At 38.1% G+C, this 20,189-nt stretch overlaps 2 protein-coding genes and 1 long non-coding RNA gene across 3 annotated transcripts in view; 2 read left to right on the top strand and 1 right to left on the bottom strand.

The window, feature by feature from the left end:
- Positions 1 to 2,919, bottom strand: part of LOC113683203 (uncharacterized) — a 30,630-nt gene extending 27,711 nt beyond the window's left edge. Inside the window, exon 1 of the mRNA XM_089180615.1 lies at positions 2,809 to 2,919. The gene's annotated coding sequence lies outside the window, so the exon portion shown is untranslated. The remainder of the gene's footprint in view (positions 1 to 2,808) is intronic.
- On the top strand, positions 1,100 to 2,346 carry LOC149041766 (uncharacterized). The gene is made up of 2 exons (XR_016179237.1): positions 1,100 to 1,206; positions 1,918 to 2,346. It is a non-coding gene; the product is annotated as an uncharacterized LOC149041766 (long non-coding RNA).
- Positions 2,920 to 6,120: 3,201 nt separating the features above from the next.
- Positions 6,121 to 15,111, top strand: LOC113683231 (Golgi-associated PDZ and coiled-coil motif-containing protein). Its single transcript, XM_027200446.2, has 7 exons — positions 6,121 to 6,360; positions 8,178 to 8,342; positions 8,877 to 9,052; positions 9,939 to 10,230; positions 11,511 to 11,764; positions 12,696 to 12,809; positions 13,438 to 15,111. Exons 1-7 carry the CDS (start codon positions 6,145 to 6,147, stop codon positions 13,754 to 13,756), a joined length of 1,536 nt encoding a protein of 511 aa, XP_027056247.2. The 5' UTR covers positions 6,121 to 6,144; the 3' UTR covers positions 13,757 to 15,111.
- The last annotated feature ends 5,078 nt before the right edge of the window (positions 15,112 to 20,189 follow it).

The raw sequence follows: 20,189 nt of genomic DNA, 5'->3' as shown, positions 1-20,189 counted from the left end.
TTTGTCTTGTTTAACGGATTCTTTATTGTAAAACAAATAGAGAAGCCTTGACTGTGCTCTGTTCTATTGTAAAGCACTTAGGAAGCGGCTCGAGAAAAAGTAGAGAGAAACGCTCGGCTACGTCTCGTGTTTCCCCCTACACTTCTTTCGTGCTCTAGCCGCTTCCTAAGTGCTTCACAACAAACCAGAGCACAGTCAAGGCTTGGTGTAGGCTTCTCTATTTGTTAACTCAGGGATCGAATATTTTCAAAGGCCGGACAAAAAGCTGTTTGCCGATTTGTCTCAAGGAAAATAGAACAAAACGAATGAACATGGGCAACGAGGAATGGAAAATAAATTCAGAACTACAAATACCCCTAGGCTACGTCTAATTTTCATCATGTACTTCACAACCCGATAATTGCAGGACTCATTGGAAACACTTAAACGGTTCGAGTGGATTGAAATTACACGTTGCAAATATTTTTTTTCAAAGGAAGCGGTGTCAACTACATTCCAGTTACCTTAATGTGGAATATTGCAGCTTAATTCCATCTTTATATTTTTTTTTACGGTCTACTTAGGCTGCACACCTTTGGTATGTATAACAATAGCAATATTGTGAGGAGTGATTAGATTCTGATTGATGTTGTTCGGCTTAATAGCTGAAAACCAAAAGTGTATCCTATGTCTATAACCTTCGATAGAGGTAACAACTGAGCAAAACGCACTTATAATAAGGCCACCCACTTATTATTTGCCGGGGGAATCCGAGTTATTTCAGAATTTCTGGCCTTGCCTCCAGACTTGATTTAGACCACGGAAATTGTCTAAGTGGATTGATAAATTCCTTATTGGATTTGTCTTGAAAAGTTACGTTATGGTAATACCTAGGCTAAATCTTTCAGGTCTGTCTTCTTCCTCCCTTCTTAGCCACTCTCATTCCTTATTTTCTAAGCGTCAGAAGCTTCATCACCATGCAGGTTTCTCTGTTTTATAGGTCATCAAAGCTCAAATGTTTGCTTAAAAATTTTTGATTACAAAAGGAATCATTACCTGTCAGAGGCAGATTTTTTTTTGATAAGGGAGGTACATAAAGGTCAACTGCGCTCGGCTTACCGCTTTAAAGCCTTGAACGCGGTTAAAAATGTAAGGGTTACGGGGTAGATAATATATTTGGAAATGATACACAGAAAGAACGTGTTGAAAAGGATAAAAAAGGTTCAGGTATTGTATAGGTAATCATTTTAAAAATTATTGATGGCCTATCCTCGCAAACCTAGAGGTAGTAAATTGCCCCGAGAGCAAAATTGAACGGTGATTTTGGTTCCATACGAAAGTTTGCTTGACGGGTTCCGTTAGCCGTGTATTAAACGAAAGCGTGGAAACGAAACCGCGCGCACCTCTTTAGTTTTCCTTTAGCCCAATTACTTGCCCTGAGTCTTTAACGATCGTCATAGTTGCATGCTATGGGAAAGGAATCTTTTCTCACTCAGTACTTTCATTGAGTAATTTAATGAGGTAATTGTTCTCACAGGAATGTTCATCGCTAACAGATCCTTTGTGGCAGTTTCTAACCAATTTTCGTCTTCATTAACATTCAATCTTTTTTTTCCCGAAATTTATAGCATCCGTCGTTCTCTCCAAAGCAAAGAAATTTCATGAAGAGTTTTTGCAATTGGATCTTAGGGAGATCTTAAATCTGCCCCACGTGAACTTTGGATAAAAATATACTCGATATGACCTTTTGTCGCGAAAGCCCCTCTGGTTGCGCGATGAAATGTGTAAGGAAGGCATAATTTCAGCAAGAATCGGTGACTGTATTCTTGGAAAATGCTTGAAAAAGTCGAAATAAACAAATTAGTGCACTTTTGTACCGCATTGTAAAATCCATACATTTACTCGTCCATCTCTCTTCTTTTTGTTTGGCTAGCACAGCTGTAAAGTCACGGTGGAATGTAAAGATGTAAAATGAGATGATTGGTGGTCTATATACACTTAGAAAAAAAATGACTGGGGAACTTGACGTTTAGTAAGGAAACTTTTCCTTGGATCAAGATATCAATGAAACCAATTATATTGGCCGGAAGCAACGGCAGAATACTTTGTTACTTGGGAGCTCTGCACAAGACATCCGTCAAACCATGTTAACGAAGTGTTATGGCCGCTTCTGCTCAAACGAAGCGAATTAGGCTTGGCACTCTCTCTCTTTTCAGTTTGTCATGGAATAAAAGGAATGTTTGCTGAGGTAAATTTGGAAAAAAAAAGGCCTGTCAAACATAGGTCGTTTTTGGTTTATCCTTCGTCTTAGAGGCAGTAACAACTTTGCAAGAAGGTATCTTTGAACATAATCAACGTTAACGTGAAGTCATGAGTAATTTTTCATAGCATACACTCAATTTGTGGGATTTTTCTCCCTCTCTGCTTTTTCGCTCGTCTGCCCTGACTTAGAGGCTGATGCAGAATAATCTTCTCTATAAGGAATTACGGACTGTGTTTGCTACAAGTAATTACGGTAGATATGTATTTTTCTCACTTCACTTACATTGATAGGCATGGGTCTCCAGTTGTAGCCTTTGAAAACTTTTGCAATTTCAGGGTTTGTTGCGGCCATCCCTTGATCAAGGTATGGAACAACTTTTGATTTACAAAATGCTTGCTTCATCACAAGAAACATTTATATACATGTACACATATGTGATGAGTCAGAAGAATGACCTGTTCCCTAAATTTTCCGCATAATGGCGTTTACTTCGTCGTCATTGAGAATTGTGCATCTCGGTCACCTTTCCTTAAACGCATCAATAGGATGAACACATCGAGACTAACCTGGAAATTCTCGACAGCTAATCTTTTCGGACATTCTCTTGTAACTTGACAACGGCGATGTATTACATTCACGCAAGCTTCCACCCCACGCGAGATCATTCAACGTGTACTTTTCCGTTCAAATAATTTGTGACGAGATTTACTCGTTTCTCTGTGTTATAGATTTGAGTCAAAGTTCTTAGTTGCTCTACTACTTCCTTGGAGTCTACGACTTCCTGAGGAGAAGGAAATTCCACTTCAAATTCAACAGACGTAGGTCAAAGTACGGTAATTGAAGACATAATCAAATATTCTTAGAATTAACGTCAATCACGCTTTCCTGATAACATTTGCGTCTTGCAGATCCAATTCGAACACATGAATTTCATTTCCGTTGCAGCCGCCAGAATCGCGCCCATTGAAAAACGTCGCACGGGAAAATGCAAATAAGCTAGAAAAGAGAAAGAGAGCATGCGTAACTTCACGCAGGCCTGTCAATCCGACTGTCAATCATGTAATCCCCCGTGTACGCAGTGTTCGAAAGTATTGTTTCTTGTGCAGACAACCGAAACGTAGCGCTTTTCATCGAAGAAGAATAGACGTAATTAGTGGCGTTATCTTGATTAAAAATCGGTCAGATGTAAAATTAAATTACCTTTCAAATGCCGGGTTTTCAATTTGTGTTAAGACTCAAATGCGGCAGATTTGCGAGGTTCGACCATCAACTTCGCCAAGAAAGCAAAACATCACAGAAATATTCCTTTTAGTAAAATTTCCGTACTGCCCCATACTATCGTAAAACAAATCTGTTTTCCCAATGGTAAAGTATTGTTTTTGTCACTCTATCCAAGAACTGAACGTATAATGTAGTGTGGGGCTGTGCGGAATTTTACCTTCCTTTTTGGCCCGTTATTGCCGTCAGTTTCAGATAACACGTCGGTAGTCTAATTACTTTTCGAAAAGCTTAAGTATACGTTGTAGATTCCCGCTCCACGTAGGTGCACGCTCACGCTCATAAGCTTACGGATGAACTCTGAACGGCTCTTTTGATATGCAAACGCGGCCCTCGCTCTTTACCGACGACAAGAGCATTTCGTCACTTTGAAACAATGCTAATTGCTCCAATTGTATCTCCATTGTCTCTAAACGGACGCAAAGCGAAATTTTACAACTCCCGTTTGGGAATTTGTCAATTCAGATCTAAAGCGACCGAAGTTGGCGGTGAGCGTTTGCAACCTCATTCCTAGGTCATTGCGCCCGCAAAGCATCATGGGTACCCCACTTTTCTCGGGCGACGCTTTTCAATGGGCGCGATTCCATAATTCCCTAAGCGTTCGTCTCAAAAAACAAAAATTCAGTCCGTGCGAATTTTAATTTAAAGCACAACACTGTGTGTTTGGTTTTATTCTTAGCGAGACCCATCTTTTAAGTCTATCGTCGTTCGTAGTTTAAAAATATGCGTACGGATAATATCACCCAAAGAATCTTTTTTAACAAAAAGAATGAACATCGGCAGCGAGGGATGGAAAATAAATTTAGAACTGCAAATATTTGCCCTGGGTCTCTGGGGCATAATCTCATGAAGAACCGGATGTTTGGTTCCTAAAGGTCACCGGCGGAGCCAAACAGGACGCCAAAAAAATTCCTTCCCTGTCTCACGGGAACAACATTATCCTTAGATATACATACATAACAAGAGTTAATATCCAGGGCAAGTCTCTGACTTCGGAATTTTGAAACTTTTCTGTTTTTGAAAAGATTTTACGTTCTGATTGGGAGGTGTATGTTGGTTTCTCGATCAGATTCTACAACAGTAAAGGTCAGCGTGAAGTTTTATATGCATCAAGGCGAGATAAGGGCTAGTTCTCCCTGATAAATTATGATATCTTGAGTGACAACAATTGAAAGTAAATACGATATTTACAGACTTTCTGTTTAGGGTACTAACCTTTCTTTAGGACTGCAAATGTTTAATCGTTATCTATAATGTCCAACTTTCTCAAGAGTCCCGATCCGCTGACAGTTAGACTGAAATATTTTGAAAAGCGGAGACAAGTGTGGCCAAGAATACACTCTGATTTCCTCCCAGCGATTTCTTGGAACTGAGGTTGTTAATATCTTAGTCGTAACAGCTTGGAGTCAGTAGTCTATCTGTTATTGATTGGCTATGGACCGTTGTACTTAAAATAAGTATTTTACCGAATATTTGAAATTCTCTGTGTCCCCCCCCCCCCCCCCCCCAGCTTCCTCGGAAGACAGCTGTCGACAATTTTATGGTATGACGCAAACGTCAACCATGTTAAGACCCACCGTATCCGTCACGGTTTATAATAGTCTAAAAGTTCAACGCGCCCGAATTTGTTCATATCCTAGAATTTATGTTGATTGTATTCTTAGAAAATACTTGACGAAGTCAAAATAATATAAATTGTTGCACTTTTGTTACGCATTTTAAACTGATCCATAAACCTACTCGTCCATCTCTTTTCTTTCATCTGAGTAGCACTGCTGCAAAGTCACAAATTAACTGCTACACAGTGTGATATAAAAGCTAATTGGTTGTTTATATGCACATATAATTGTTTCTGAAAAAATTCTGATCATCTTAGCAAAATTTTGGGCGTGAGTTTTCGCAATGTAACGTGCAGTACCTAAAATAACCGGATAATTACCTACCTGTACCCATGGTAGCCATATTCGCATCCACCCACGTACCCAGAGGGAAGTGAGCAAAATGACTTACTCCTATTTCGGTTTAATTCCTTACTTGTGGTATGAGTGTAATTCTATATATCTTTTAAATTAATGGCATGTTTTTCTGGTGGGAGTCTGGTTTTAGATTTTGAAATGGAAAAGCGGATTTCGACGCTGAGAAGCTTTTCTCAAAGCAGATTTTAATTAAGAAATCCAACTCCGGATCTCATTGATTTCCTTCTTTTGTACTTTTTTTCCGGGAAATCCGAAAAAAGATTTGTTTGCAAATCTATTTGTTTGTGACTGTTTTGATTCCATTACTTCCCGTCATGTGGTGACTGTGATAGATCAAATTAGAGTTTAAACCATGATATGATTGGCTGAAATGACTGATAAGGAAATTTCAAAGTTAAAAAAAAAAAGCAATGATTCATGAGCTTAAGAGATTGTACTCACCTATTTTTGTGACTCGTGTAGACTGGTTAAATTACATTTTATTCACCGACCACTTGTGTGGGATCTGGGGTTGTTAGCAGATTTCAGTATGTGTTTGAGTATGGTCCACAATTTAAAAGTCCAGTCCGTCTTTTATGCACTTCCAATCATTGATTTTCCCATAAGTCCCTCATCCATCCGTTGCTGACGTCACACACTATTTCCAACATGGCGGTTGCCGTGTCAATGTTTCGGTGGTTGGATCTGTTAGAAAAAGAATTTGACAAGACTTTTGTGGATTTAGATATTTTGCTAGGAGAGATTGATCCTGATCAAAGTGAGATAACTTATGATGGAAGACAGAAAATGACTCAGCTATCCTCTACCTTCGCACAGCTCGTTCACAAAGCGCAGACAATTTTTCAGGGAAATGCCAAATTAGAGGTACGGTGAGTTTCTGAGTTAAAACATTGCGAGCTTTACTCTTAAGTTGACTGTGATCATCGCCTGTCCAAGTTTAAGCTTTTAAATTTAATCGTTGAAAAGATAACACAAGGTGAATGAAAATAATCTGGTCATTTTAAATGTGATCAATGTTTCCTACTAAGGAACTATTTACATATTATGCCCAGAACAACGCTATGTCGCCATTTATCTAAATTCTTTGAAAAACGCTGGATATTATAGCTTAGAATCGAAACAAGGGAAAATTCATCCCAGTGTCCACGTTATGCTCTCTTTTTCCTATTTATTTACCGAAGGCTTTCCATTTAGTAATTTGTTGTCATAGTGGACTCAGGGTGACACACTTCTAAGGTTACTGGTAGGTTATTCTGAAATCGTTAGCAAAAAACGGTGGTCAGTGATCCATGAATATTGAAAATAGCTGTTGTGGAAAAAAAAATACAATCAAGTTTTCTGTTTTCTTTTTCCACCTACATGGCGATATCATCAGGGAAATGATGAAGTGATGAGAGAATTTTGCCCGACTAAATTTTTTGTTTGCCATTAATTATATGAAACGAAAACATTACACCAAAAATGGAGATTTGAAAATGTTAAATGTGATTGTTGAAATATCTCCTAAATAGAATGGATAATTCTAGATGATTTCAGCTAGTGTGAGCATACAATTTTTCCAGTCATTAAAAGTTATATAATCCTATGCACCATGTTTGAGTTTAAGGCATTTTATTCTATGCTGTGTTTATCAACATTTTTCTGTGATAATTTTAATAGAAGGATTTTTTTTCACTTGAACTGACATGAATGACTTTAACTTGAAAAGCGGAATATAATTTAATTTGCTTCTGAGTGGGTCTTCCTTGTAAATTTTTATTTTGCATCCTTAATGTGCAATTTCAATGCAACTATGTTATAGATATCTTTAACTAAAAGGTGACTGAAAATGATGAAACAGTCATGAAAACTGAATTTGAGCCAAAAAAGGTGCACTGAATAGGTTGTTTCATGGCTTTTTTTTATTCATTGTGTAGGAGTACTGAAATCATTGAAAAGAAAACTTTTATGCCTCTTTTTATAAGTTAATGACAGAAATGTTTGGGTTTGTCATGCAATGGGACTTTGGAAAACCAAAATTAAAGAGAGAGTCAAAATAATAGTAATAATTTAATAATAAATAGTAATAATAACAATGATACTACTACTGCTGCTACTAGTAATACTACTACTACTAATTATAACAATATTAATGATAGTACAGTCAACTCCCAATAACTCAAACCCTCATTGACTCAAACCTTACACTAAGAACCAAGTCAATTTCCCCATGGTAACTTGAACCCTCAATAACTAAAACCTCTTGCTTACTCAAAGCAATATACCTTTCCCTTCAGGTCAAACTCTAAAATGTACTTTTACCCTTGATAACTCAAACCATGTCCTACAACCTCTTAATACCTGACAAATCGAAACAAATAGTGTATTACAATCCAAAACATTTAACTTGTACAGTAATTTAGGGTTCCATTTTCACTCACCTTCCCTATGATTAAATTTGATTTAAATATAATTATACCGTAAGGATAGTTTTCAAATCCTGATAACCCAAACTCCTGACACCTTGATCCTTTTTCAATTTCCCTTGAAGGTTCGAGATATTGGAAGTTAACTGTACTACTAACAATGATGATGATGATAATAATAATAATAATAATAATAATAATAATAAAATGATAATAAAATAATAATAATAATGGCATACTGTGGTAAGGTGTTAATCATAATTTTGTACTTTCCAGGCAGAGTTAGTAGCTCTTAGACATGATCTGGTTGAAGAAAAAGCTGCCAAACAAGTCTTGGAGAAGGAAGTTAATAATTTGTTGCTACAGTTACATGCTGTTCAACTTCAGCTACATTCCAATACTGGAATGCCCTTGGACTCTGAAAATATCAAGAACAAATTAGTAAGTTCCAACACTTAAGCTGTAAAGTTCTTTGAAGTTTTATCATTTTCCTTAAATATGGTTAAGTGCCAGGAAGCACAATAATGTGAAACTAAAATTTTATCATTTCTTTATGTATATAGTGGTAGTTGTGTACTTGTGTCAAACACGCATAGTGCACATGATTTTTTAGCACATTCATGTCAAAGAAATTACTGAGTTTGCCCACTTTTGTAGTGTGCTATTTTCAGGAAATATTAGACGTGTTTGACAAGCTGGCACTATATACAAGATGACCACTTTCCCTTCTTATTGTCTCATTCTGTCAAATTTCTTGATCTTTGTTTATTCATTTTCTGTCTGTTTTTACAGGAAGATGCTTCAGAATCTATTTAATAAAAATTTAGGCTTGCATTGGATTCTCATTATACTTTGACCCTCAGCTTCAAGGACTATTAAAAAAAATGATTCCATTCAATAGTTTTGAGAAAAGTCAAATTTTTTTGGAGTTCTTTTCACATTATTTTTCTTTATAATTATATATTTCTTTTTTAGGAAAATGAAATGAGCATATATAAAAACAATGCCATGAAGGAGGCTCGCATGGACTGCCAAATAAAACAATTGGAAAAAGAAAACACAGGTCTTAGGAACCACGTGTTTTCGTTGCAAGGAGAAGTATATGGAGCAAGACTAGCTGCCAAATATCTTGATAAAGAATTAGCTGGAAGGTAAGTTTGCTGATAGAAAACAACATTGAAAACAAAATAGAAAACAGATACATGGCAAAAACAGTGATCCCCTGAGGCACCAGGAGCTGGCATTTTCACTGGCTTTGTGATGTTTGTGTAGTGCAGAGTATTTCAACAGAACTGATTCTTGTCCTGATGTGAAATTTTTTAACCCTTGCTTTCTAACTGAACTCATAAAATGGTAATGAGATAAACTAGGAAGAAAATTATGAGTAAAAGCAAGCCCTGGGAGGAATAGATGGTGAGAAAAATTAACATTTGCTTGTGCCTTTTGGCCACTTGCCTGTTTGGCCACTTGCCTGTATCCTGCTTGGTATTTCTTTTTTTTTTTGGTTTTTTTTTTTTGAAAAGTGTTTCAAGTGATCTCTAAAAATTAACTAATGGTTTCTTTTTTCAAGCTGTCTTGTGCTCACCCATGAGAAAATGGACAAAGTCTGTTTTAGATTTTGCATCAGTATAGGTATTTTGCTATGTACAGTACTCTTGGCCTTGTATTACAGACCTTTCTAGGATATGCTGCACAATGTGCTTGTCTAGTCAAAGAACCGATTTTCAGTGCATGCAGGGGTTTCAGTAAAAGTTGCTTAGCAATGGTCCATGACTGCCAGTAAGATCTCTCACTGCTGTCTGTTTAGCCTGCCAGTAGGCTCTTGTTGCTGGTTTTTGCATCATGATTCAACTGCCCACTATGCCATTGACAGCTGCCTATTGGAAAAGTTGTTGAAAGCCCTGGTGCATGATAAGCATTCCACATCATTCCCTGTGCCACTAATCAGTATTTAAACTGGAGTTCAGTATGCTTTTAACTCACAGGCATTATTGAAAATAATTAGAAAGCAGAAGTTATGTTCTTTTCATATCATAGAATACAACAAATTCAGTTGCTTGGGCGTGACATGAGAGGAAGTGAACATGATCAACTTTGGAACCAAATTGAAGCAGAAATACACCTACACAGGCACAAAACTGTGATCAGAGCATGCAGAGGCCGCAAGGACCCCAATAACAAGGCCCCAGCACCACCACCTCCAGAACCACAAGCTTTAGAAGATGAAGATGATTCTGATAGTAAAGCAAGAAAGAGGAGAGGAATTGGTGAACCCAGGACTGTAGTGATTCAAAAAAGCAAAACAGAAGGGCTTGGAATATCCATTACCGTAAGGGGCTTTTCATTTTGTTTCATGTACGAGTATGTGGAATCATTTCCTACTCTTTTACTTTCAAAACTAAGCTTCTGACCCCTATGCTCCCAGGACAAGATCCAACTATTAATTCTAATAATCCTCCCTCTCACTGCTTTATATTTTGTCATAAATTAGTCAGCATAAGTGGGTGGGACACCAAGAAAGGTTTGTTGATTCTGTTTAAGTGATTTTGTAAGGAGAAGTTGTTTTTCAAACATTTCAGGGATTTTAACTGGTTAAACTAAGCAAACTTTTCCACTGGGTCTTAGGAGACCAAAACCTAGTAATAAAAGTAATAGAAGTTTTGTCTTGCTCAACAATTCTTTCATTAAATTGATGTTACTTGTTCACTTACTCACATTAATACATGTGGTTAGTTATAGCTGAAAACAGTGCACATGAGTCTTTGACTTCATCTTTTTGTTCTAAAAGTGTCAAAGACTATTTAGACTGTTTCATGTGGTGGATTTTCCTCAATTGAAGGAGTTTAGTTTGAACAACATGAAAGAACAGAGTTGAGCATAAATTGACCAAGTGCTGTTTCACACCTGTCAATGCCTTCTAAACAGTTTCAAAATTTAGGCTACAACTTAACCTTTTCATTGCCATCAACATCAACTCTCCTCACTGTCTACAAATTATTTCTTTTAATCTTCACTCAGAGAATTTGGTTTTAGATCAAACATTATGAATACATTTTTCTTTAACACCTCTCTACCTGAAATGAATTGACATTGTAAAGGGGGACTTCTCTTTTGAATCACTGCTGCCAGTGAAATGGTCAAGTTCCATTTCATAAAATTTGGAGCAGTGATGTTCCATTAACCAGAAACCAGAGATTCTGAAAATGTGATTGCAACATTTTCACCCTAACATCATTATGCATATTCTCCGTACTGTTCTCTTTACATCTCCTTATGTGATGACAGAGAGTGTTTCCTTAACAATTACATGCAAGAGCTTCTTTAGTTGGTTATCATTTCCTTTTTTCTTATGACCTTATTGTTTGATTCAGGGGTGTGGATAAGCAAGTGGGATCAATATCAGTATCTGGGCAACTGCCCACCTACCCCTCCCCTAACTCAACAAACAGTCAATTGATTTAGGGCTAATGTTGGGTTAGGGGAGGGGTAGGTGGGCAGTTGCCCAGATACTGATATTGATCCAGTAAGTGTGACTATAAGGAGAAATCAGATGCGTGTTACTCTCAGGGGTTAATGGGTTAATACCTGTTGATAATGGTTCCATTTTAGGGTGGAAAAGAACATGGTGTGCCAATTATTGTGTCAGAGATACACGAAGGTCTCCCTGTAGACAGATCAGGGGGCTTATATGTGGGTGATGCCATACTCGCCGTGAACGGTATTGATCTTCAGGAAGCTAAGCATAGCGAGGCAGTGAAAGTGCTGTCCACTGTACATGGTGAAATAACACTTGAGGTTCTGTATGTGGCCCCTGATGATTCCAGTGATGATGAGGATACCTGGGAGGAAGACGAAGGACAGAGGTTAGTTATTCACGACCTCAAGTGGTTCGGAGGCTGGATAACGCATCGCTATCGAGTGGATAACGCAGTGGGTTTTGCTAACACTTATCCGCTGGATAGCGATTTATCCTTTGGATAGCGTTAACCGAGTGCCTTTTTAGCAACCGAGCCCGGGAAGGTATCGCTGAGGAAAACTTCGAACTAAAAAAAAAAAAACAAAAAAAAAGACTCTTATTTAGAGATTAGAAAGGCTGAACGCGTTTACTGTCTTTAACCCTCTAACTCCCAGATCAAATTTGTAACTCTCCTTACTATCAACCACATAATTCTTACAATGTTAGTTCAGAGAATTTAGTATTGGATTAACTAATTATCCCCAAATTGATATTTTTCTTTATTCTCATCACTTATCTGGTTGATATTGTAAGGAGAAAGTCTGTCTTGGTCACTCATGGGAGTTAAAGGGTTACCGGCGCCCCATGTCAATTTCAGCTCAACATAAATGAGTAGCGTTGAGTCCCAAAGAGAAGCGTAAAATAATTCGCCATCAGTTACTTGTTTTCAGACCCCGCAAATTTGGGGATATCACGTTTCTTTGCAGGAGACAGGCTAAGAGAAAATGAACACTTTTGAAGCATGGTTAGGTTTAGTAAATCTTTTTATTCGCCACGTTCTAGTTACCGTCGCTGTCGTGGTCTGCATAAGGTCCCTGACAATTCAGTAACGTAAGCTTGAGGACATTGACGTACTGACATATTGACATATTGACATACTGACACTCGATTTTCAATCGAGTGTCAATAGTAATGAGGGATTGCACTGGGTTCGCTTCGCTACGGTACGTCATTGGTAGAAAAGAATTCGTGCTCCGCTTTCAACCGGTTAGATGCTAAGCAGAATCAGAAATAAAAATGTATGTAAACATTAAACCAAAATGTTCATTCAAATCTAGGTACAGCATGCTGGGAAGAGTTGAGGACCCAGCAAATGAACTGTCTAATGGTGATGTATACATGACAAACTCAAAAAGAGATTCCAATAAAATCCAGACTACCGAGCAGCGGAGGTAAGACTGTCTGTTGTAGCGTCCATCTCCTTCCCTTTTGTAATTGATGACATTGAGAATTCACGGTGAGGGTTAGGAACAGGATGATCGAAAACCCGGACCCGAGAAAACTGCGGAAAACTGCCTGTCAGGAGAGATTTTCAATAGTTTGGCGTTAATTCCAGTTTTGAAGTGAACTTCGTGGAATAAATAATGTCCTAGGAAATATATACAGTACGAGCATATTTTAGCGAAAAATTGAGGCTATTGTGTATGTTATCCTTCAAATATTTTGCAATGCGCGTGAAAAAATGTTTACGAATAGCTTCCTTTTTGCTGCGTGGGATGTTTTCTTTTGTGTGTTCTGTGGTGCGACTTTTTAAAGAAACAAATGTTCCCTCTCATCTGTTCCAATCACAAAACACTCTCTCGTCTTGAATTAAATTTTAAAAGAAGACTTGTCGTAGTGAACGTAAGGTTTGAAAATTGGGGAATATCACTAGGGTGATATTCTCGGATATCCCCCAGTTCTATCCGTGGGATATTCGGTCACGTGATATCTTTAGACCAATCGCGCGCGAGCAATGATATCATCATAAATATATATATATATATATATTCTTTTTAAAATTTTTTTCTATTTATGCAGTCCCCCTTCATCGCCTCGTTCAGCACCGTACCTTCCGTCGCATCCTGGGGCTGCGCAACCAGTCAGTGCTTCTCCTGAATCAGCAAAGAAGTACCGCAACCCAGCTACAATACCAGGGACGTTTTCAACGACAGTGGACAGCAGAGGAAACAATTCCGAGTTGTCATCAAGATCTAGTTCGCAGTCGTCGTTATCTTTAGCTTCAACGCTTTCGCCGCATCAAACCGGAGGATTAAATGTTGGGAGGTTGGAACCTTTGATACAAACTCCTTCCGAAGGGGAAGATACAGGCTCAGAGCTGTTTTCACCATCGACGTAGCGAAAAGGATAGCTGTAGAATCTGTTGTGCTGGGAATGTGAGACGTTTATTGATACTAATAAGCAGGTCCCTGGAGCAGTCCACGGAATCTTTAAGTGTTACACAATTAAATCTCTTTGATTGGTGTTAATGGATGCAGTTTTTGGTAAGAACGTCTTGCTAGGACGAATGTAGGAGATGAAGTCTCAGAATGAACGCTAATCTTTAGAAAACATCAGTAAAGAAATGCCACTCTACAGCGACACAAAGCAATGTGCTCTAAAATCAGGCATGTAAGACTTGTTTACCAAAATTTGGATTGTTTCGTGTCCAATGTTTTTTTTCTAAAATTTCCTAATTTCACAATTTACAATCAAGTGGCTGTAGCCATTTAGCTATATTAAGGGTTTTTCTCCCTTTTCTTCCCTCTTTTTTTCTGATGATAATTATGTGTCACTCAGAGAAAACAAACCAACTGACAATCAAACACTTCATCACTTTTATGTTGAACTTGATGAGGGTAGAATTGTTGAAATTTCCTACCGCAAATTAGCTCTCTAAATAAGACGAACTTAATCATGGAGACTATGGTCAAAGTCTTCTCATGACACGAAGGAAATTCTTCATCAGTCTCCCCGAAGCCCAATGCTGGCTTGGAAAAAGTCTAATCAAAAGCTTTTTGACCTTTTCAATTGCAATAATCAGGCTACGGTAAAAAAATTATTGAATATTACAGATAAGTACCAAGAGATTTATGTGACGCACTGTCTGATTGGTCAGTCAGACCTGTCCCCAGGTTTTCAAAAATCCCAATTTCGTTTGTCTCTGTCTTCAGAATAATGTTATGGGGATCTTCTTTGTGCAGACTCACTAAACATTACTCCTTATCCTTTTCCTCAAGTGTGACGAAGTTGCCTTGCCGACGCTAAATTGGCGACAAGACTAGCTTTGCGCTGCACAACAGCGTTTAGGTCGTGTAACGTTGGCGGTGAGATTTTCGATTCGTCTTAAACTTCTCGTTTTGAGGGAGATAACCAAATTAAGAGTATATAGAAGTAATTGATACTGTATGAATTGTGAAGAGTGAAGTATAAATTGTATAAAGAGAGAAAATTTAATTTTGGGGGATTTTTGCACTTACGTTTCTGCCATGATACGATAGATATTTGTGATGTCACCAGAGAATTATTCTTTAGGAATAGATTTCGCTTTGTCTCGTACTTATTTCAATGTGCGATTTTTAAAACCTTTACAGACATGGCTTAAAGAAATAGAATTGACTAAACACGTTGGTAAATAAAAGACAGTCTATGACTGCATGTGCCACTGTTGTAAAGTTGTGGACTACTGCAATAAAAATGCAATGTGGCGTACAATGCAAGGAGGATAAATGAACGGCTCTGGTCGATGCTAAAATTTTAACAAAAGGACAGTTTAGCGACCGTTCACAGTGTCGAGAGACAGCCAATATTGTGTAGAAATGGGAGATTGTGTCAGGGGACAGTTCGTTGGCATGAGGGCGATGATGTCTCATGACTGTGAATGATGAGAAGTAACGTTAAATGATATGGAGAGACGACAGATGATGTTTAGTGACGTCAAGTGACTTGTGGTTACGGCAAACGATGTTTAGAGACACCGGTAATAACGAGTGATAGTAAATGACAGGTAGTGGTACGACAGACTACGAGCAATCCCTCTTTTTGGGCGAAACCCGTCGCGCGAGGAAAAAAATAACAAGCGAGAAAAAAATGAAACAAGGAGTGTCTAGTGCGCCATTCACTAGCAGTAACACGCTCGAAAAATAGGGCTTCGTTTGTAGTCACTACTTTTTGTGTTTCTTGCTCCCAGAGTTCCACACAGCGCGTTAGCCCCTATTTGTTTTGGTTTTTGTCGTCTGTCCGATTTTCTTATGACTCGTGCACCGGACTTCGCCGAAAAGGAAGGATGACGATGCATGAACATGTGTAGAGACGATGAACGATGCGCTTCGATGTTTACTGTGGAATGATGTTCAGTCACGTTATAGGAAATTTTAGAACGGTAGCTTATGACGTTGGGATTAAATAAATTCTGGAAGCTCGGATGATGGCAAATGGTGTCTTGGAACGGTAAAAAATTTTCAATAACAGCAAATATAGTCTAATGACGATAGATAGTGTTCAGGGATGGTAAATGATGTGTGGTGTCGGTAAAAGATTTTTAGTGAAGGTAAATTTGGTGTAGTGACGGTAAATTATCAAGTGCGTCGTGCGTCTGGGAGTCTCGTTAAGATTCCTGGCGGATCACGGGCGGGACTGGGGAGAGGGGTGTCATATGTCACGCAACGCTTTTTGTAGGGAACCGGGATTAACTAGTTGTCTTAGAGATAAATGTCCCGCGAGAGAACGCAAAGGGTGGAAATAAAACTCACGCCACTTCGTAGGAGATACTTAAAAGTGATTTGATTTAGCGTTACTTGATATTCTTATGACTTATGTGGTAGGGATTAAAATTGAGCTCGTGACCCTTCCGTGATTAGAAAGTATGCAAGATGACTCAACATTTTCATTTTCGTTTTCCACAATAATGCATTAAACTTGCATCAAAAGGAAGATCCGTTTTCGATGCCTAGAGGTTTAGCATTCGCTGATGTTTTGAGGATGAAACTGCGTTAATTTACCGCCCTTAGGGTCTGGCATCCGCACAATATAACATCACTCGAGATATTAATTTCAAATTATTTATGTTTTCGTTTTCATTGCACGTCCTCTCATTACATTAGTTGGTGTGATGTCTGAACAGATTTTACCAACTTAAGAAATGTAGATGTTGATGTACATTAGAGGGATAAGTTTCGGCAGCTCTAGAGCTGGGAACATCAGTCAAGCAGCAAAACAATAATCCGAAACGGCATTTGTAGTAGTCCTACTTGTTGAGGCTGTTGTCTATATTTACCTCTCCATCACAGTCGTATGAAAACAATTCTTATAGCTTGATTTAAGAAATAAGTTAACCACTACCCCAGTAGCAATAATTTTTTCACGGGTATAACTCTGCTATCGACAACAAGCAGCAAACCTCATGTCCATTGGCAGACAAAACTCGATTCGTTTCCGAATATCATAGGCCATGTTCCAATATAGCGTGGTCCTTGCTTGTGGACATTTTCGTGATTAGTTTGTTCGTCTTGTAGTTGCTTCTATTTGGATCTTGGTCCCTTTACAACATTCCTGTTCTTTTCAGTATTCCTTAGTTTTTCCGTTACCTTTCGCTCGTGTCCTCCAGGATTTGGTCGGTTCGTGTTCAAATTTGCTTCGCGTTTTGTCCTTCCCTTTCGCGAAGTACTCACAGCATTTGCCACAGGATCGAAGTTGTAATGGTCGTACTCGTCAAAATATTCCATAGCTTCAAGTCAAGATCAGAAATTACGCTGAGTTTTTAGGCAGAAAGGAAGCTAGTCGAGGTGAAGATTAGCGTTTGGACACGATGGCGCTCGTTGTTGTTTATATAATATTATTTTTAACCTGGGATGACGCAATTTCCATAAATGAATCGCCAATGTGATCTTTGATTGGTTGGAACTAACAAAGGAAACAAACTTTACTCGTGCGAACACAGCTGATGCAATTAGCATAAAATAGTAATAATAATAAAAAAAATGTGATACTCGACAACCATTCGCCGAAGTGGAGGTGAATAATTGTTTTAGCATATGCTAAACATTGACATAATTTAACATAAAAAGATTAAACTCATCTATTCTTGCAATCATTGCAATATTTATAGCAAAGGTTATCAGAGCGCACTAATAATAGATAAAAAAATTGATGCGAATTAAACAAAATAAAGTTCATTTTAATTTTTTCATAATAGCGGGAATGAAAAGAAATAAATACATTTAACGTATAAACAAAATATCGCATGACTTTTGATAATTTTTGGATAATGTCTCACGGCATCTTGAAATAGGGTATACGCGTTCTGTCCAGATTGAAGGTAAAAATTCGAAGCCTTTGCTGATCCTCAGAATCATCGGGGATTCCAGCTATTCATTCGCCTTAAAATTAAAGCCTTTTGATCTCAAACCTTTTGGGGCTTCTAACATCCATATCCATATCCAAGGCAAATATGACGTCACAGGCAGATTTGCAACAATTCGTATTTTATAGCCTCAATGTTTAATGACCGTCTTTTGCAATCGGTTCTATCAAGTTTGATGTAACGTTAAGGCTTTTTTTTTCTAAGTGAGAGGCTCATGGAAAAAGTTTATGTAAAGAACAAAGGACGGATGATACTCAGCTATTCTCGTTTGAAAACTAGAATACAACGAATGAAGATGAAAGCTTTCCGTCTTTACAAAATCCTACAATCCAAATGGGGCGTTTGAACATACTACTGAACCTCTACTGCCTATTGGAACTTGAAAGTCAATTTGCCTACAGCGGAGTTTTCCTTCCCTTTACCAAATAATTCGAGCTCCCTGGTATGTAAGGCAATTTTTTGTTCCTGTTCCGATCCCACGAAAGAGTAGGAAATAATGAAACATGTGTTAGTGCCCTTCTTGCTGGCCAGAAAGTAATCCTCCCCCCAATTCTTAGTTGTGTTTCTTTAGGAAATAAGTTGAGCAGTGGGTCGCGTTACCTTAATTGTTAGTGCGAAACCGATTCAGAATCGAGTTGTCTGCCAACTTTGAGCTCCGTCCGGGGCCAGTACATTCAGGCAAGCCACAGTCACTTATATTATGCTTTCGGCCAATATGCACATGCAGGGAACGGAGAACTTTCAAGAAGAATGCCAAGGGAGAATTCTCGGTGATGGGCCCGGGCTAGGAACCACACTGAGGGGAAAAGGCGAGATATTTCTACTCATTCCCGTTAACAACCTTGTTGTATATGTTCCTGCAGTGTAGATTAGTTACCATTCTTCAGCTTCTTATAATCATGCGATAATTGAGAAAAGGCTCTGTAAAGTCGAGATTACCTCAGGATTACAATCAGGGGACGTCTTTGTATTGTTGGTCTACTGTTAGACTAAGGAATAAATTCTCAACCAAGGAAAAGGTAATGGGACATTTTTTTCTCTTGGTACCCGGTATTCAATTTCAATGATAAAGTTTTTCTTCAATACAGGCCGTTATCCTTGTTCCAGCAAAACAGAAAGAAAAAAGAATAATTTTATAATCCCTTTCAACTATTCCGCTATTGCCGCAAAAGAAACAACTTGATATCTTTTCACTCAACTTTTACTGTCTGTTGCGATTATTTGACTCTTTTTCCTCTTCGATCTTTTTAAGAGGATTTTGGAAAGTGTAAATTTATCATGAAATATTTGAAGACCTCAACTCAGGTTTTTTTTAAACGTAGTTTTCTCTGTTGTACAGTCCTTATCATGCATGGCATGACGTCCATTGGCAAGATATGTCATTCAAATATTTATATTAGCAATTTAGTTCGATGGGGGTATGTTTATCAAAAAAGGAATGCTGTATTCTTTTTCTTTACCTACTCCAGGTGGGGTATGTGGAGAAAACTAATTTGTGAATGTAGACTGTTGTTAAAGCCACAGCTTTTATAATCATCACAGGAATTTTATTCTTTGCAGCAAAATATTTCAAGAACTTATCATGGAAGACCATGAGAATAGAGTATCTTAGAGGAGATTGACTTTCACGGACAACTTTTTACCGCGTTCCCCTTTTTTTCTGTTTTTTCAGTTTTCGTTCACCGACAGCACTGGTTTTAAGCCGTTAATATTTGACACAATTCCGCTTGATCCAGATCCTTGTTTGGCAGCTTATTTTCTATGGAAATTACTCAATATCAAGGGTTAATTAAGACCCAACAACTGCGCTGAAGTTATTGCGTTTGACTTAGAAGAAAGCATGCTTTTCGTGTGGTTTTTCAGTCTCGCAGGTTCATGATATCCCGTGGGTATTAATCCGATTTTCAGCCTATTGGCACCATTGTGGACTGACTGACATACATATCGACCGCATATACTGGCTCAGCGAATTCCTGTGGGGTGACTCGCTTCGATAGGGATGGTGATGATGAAGATTTGTCAATGAATTGCGACCAGTAAATCGAACGAATGAGTTCTTACAAATCACGCCACCATTCGATGTTCGTAGGAGTTTTGGGTGGCAAAAAAAAAGAAATCCATCCCTAAACAAGTTTAAACATACTTTACTATTACTTAATTACTTCCAGGTCATCGATTCAGGGGTGAAAAAGTGAGAGAAGCAGGCCCAAAGAGTCTGCATTATCAATATTATTTTTTTGCGATTCCTCTTTTTTGTTTGGTATCTTGTATTCTATCATCTGAAAAGATCTTTTTTCTCCGGCATTATCTCTGCACAGGACACTAATGCCTTTATTAAAAACCCTTTCTCTGTAAAATGCGATCTCCTTTGATAAAAAAGCAAAAAAGCAAAACCAAGTGTAACAGATGAACCCTTTCTTAGTCTGAAACT

The sequence above is a fragment of the Pocillopora damicornis genome, chromosome 8 (genome assembly GCF_964200805.1).
Source record: "Pocillopora damicornis chromosome 8, jaPocDami1.2, whole genome shotgun sequence".
NCBI lineage: Eukaryota > Metazoa > Cnidaria > Anthozoa > Scleractinia > Pocilloporidae > Pocillopora > Pocillopora damicornis.
The sequence above is the reverse complement of the archived record's forward strand: the minus strand, read 5'-3'. Positions and strand labels throughout refer to the sequence as shown.

Coding starts and splice junctions, on each gene's coding strand:
- LOC113683231 (XM_027200446.2), top strand. CDS start 6,145: ATGGCGGTTGCCGTGTCAATGTTTCGGTGGTTGGATCTGTTAGAAAAA. Junction 6,361..8,177: donor AGGGAAATGCCAAATTAGAG/GTACGGTGAGTT, acceptor TGTACTTTCCAG/GCAGAGTTAGTAGCTCTTAG. Junction 8,343..8,876: donor AAAATATCAAGAACAAATTA/GTAAGTTCCAAC, acceptor TTTCTTTTTTAG/GAAAATGAAATGAGCATATA.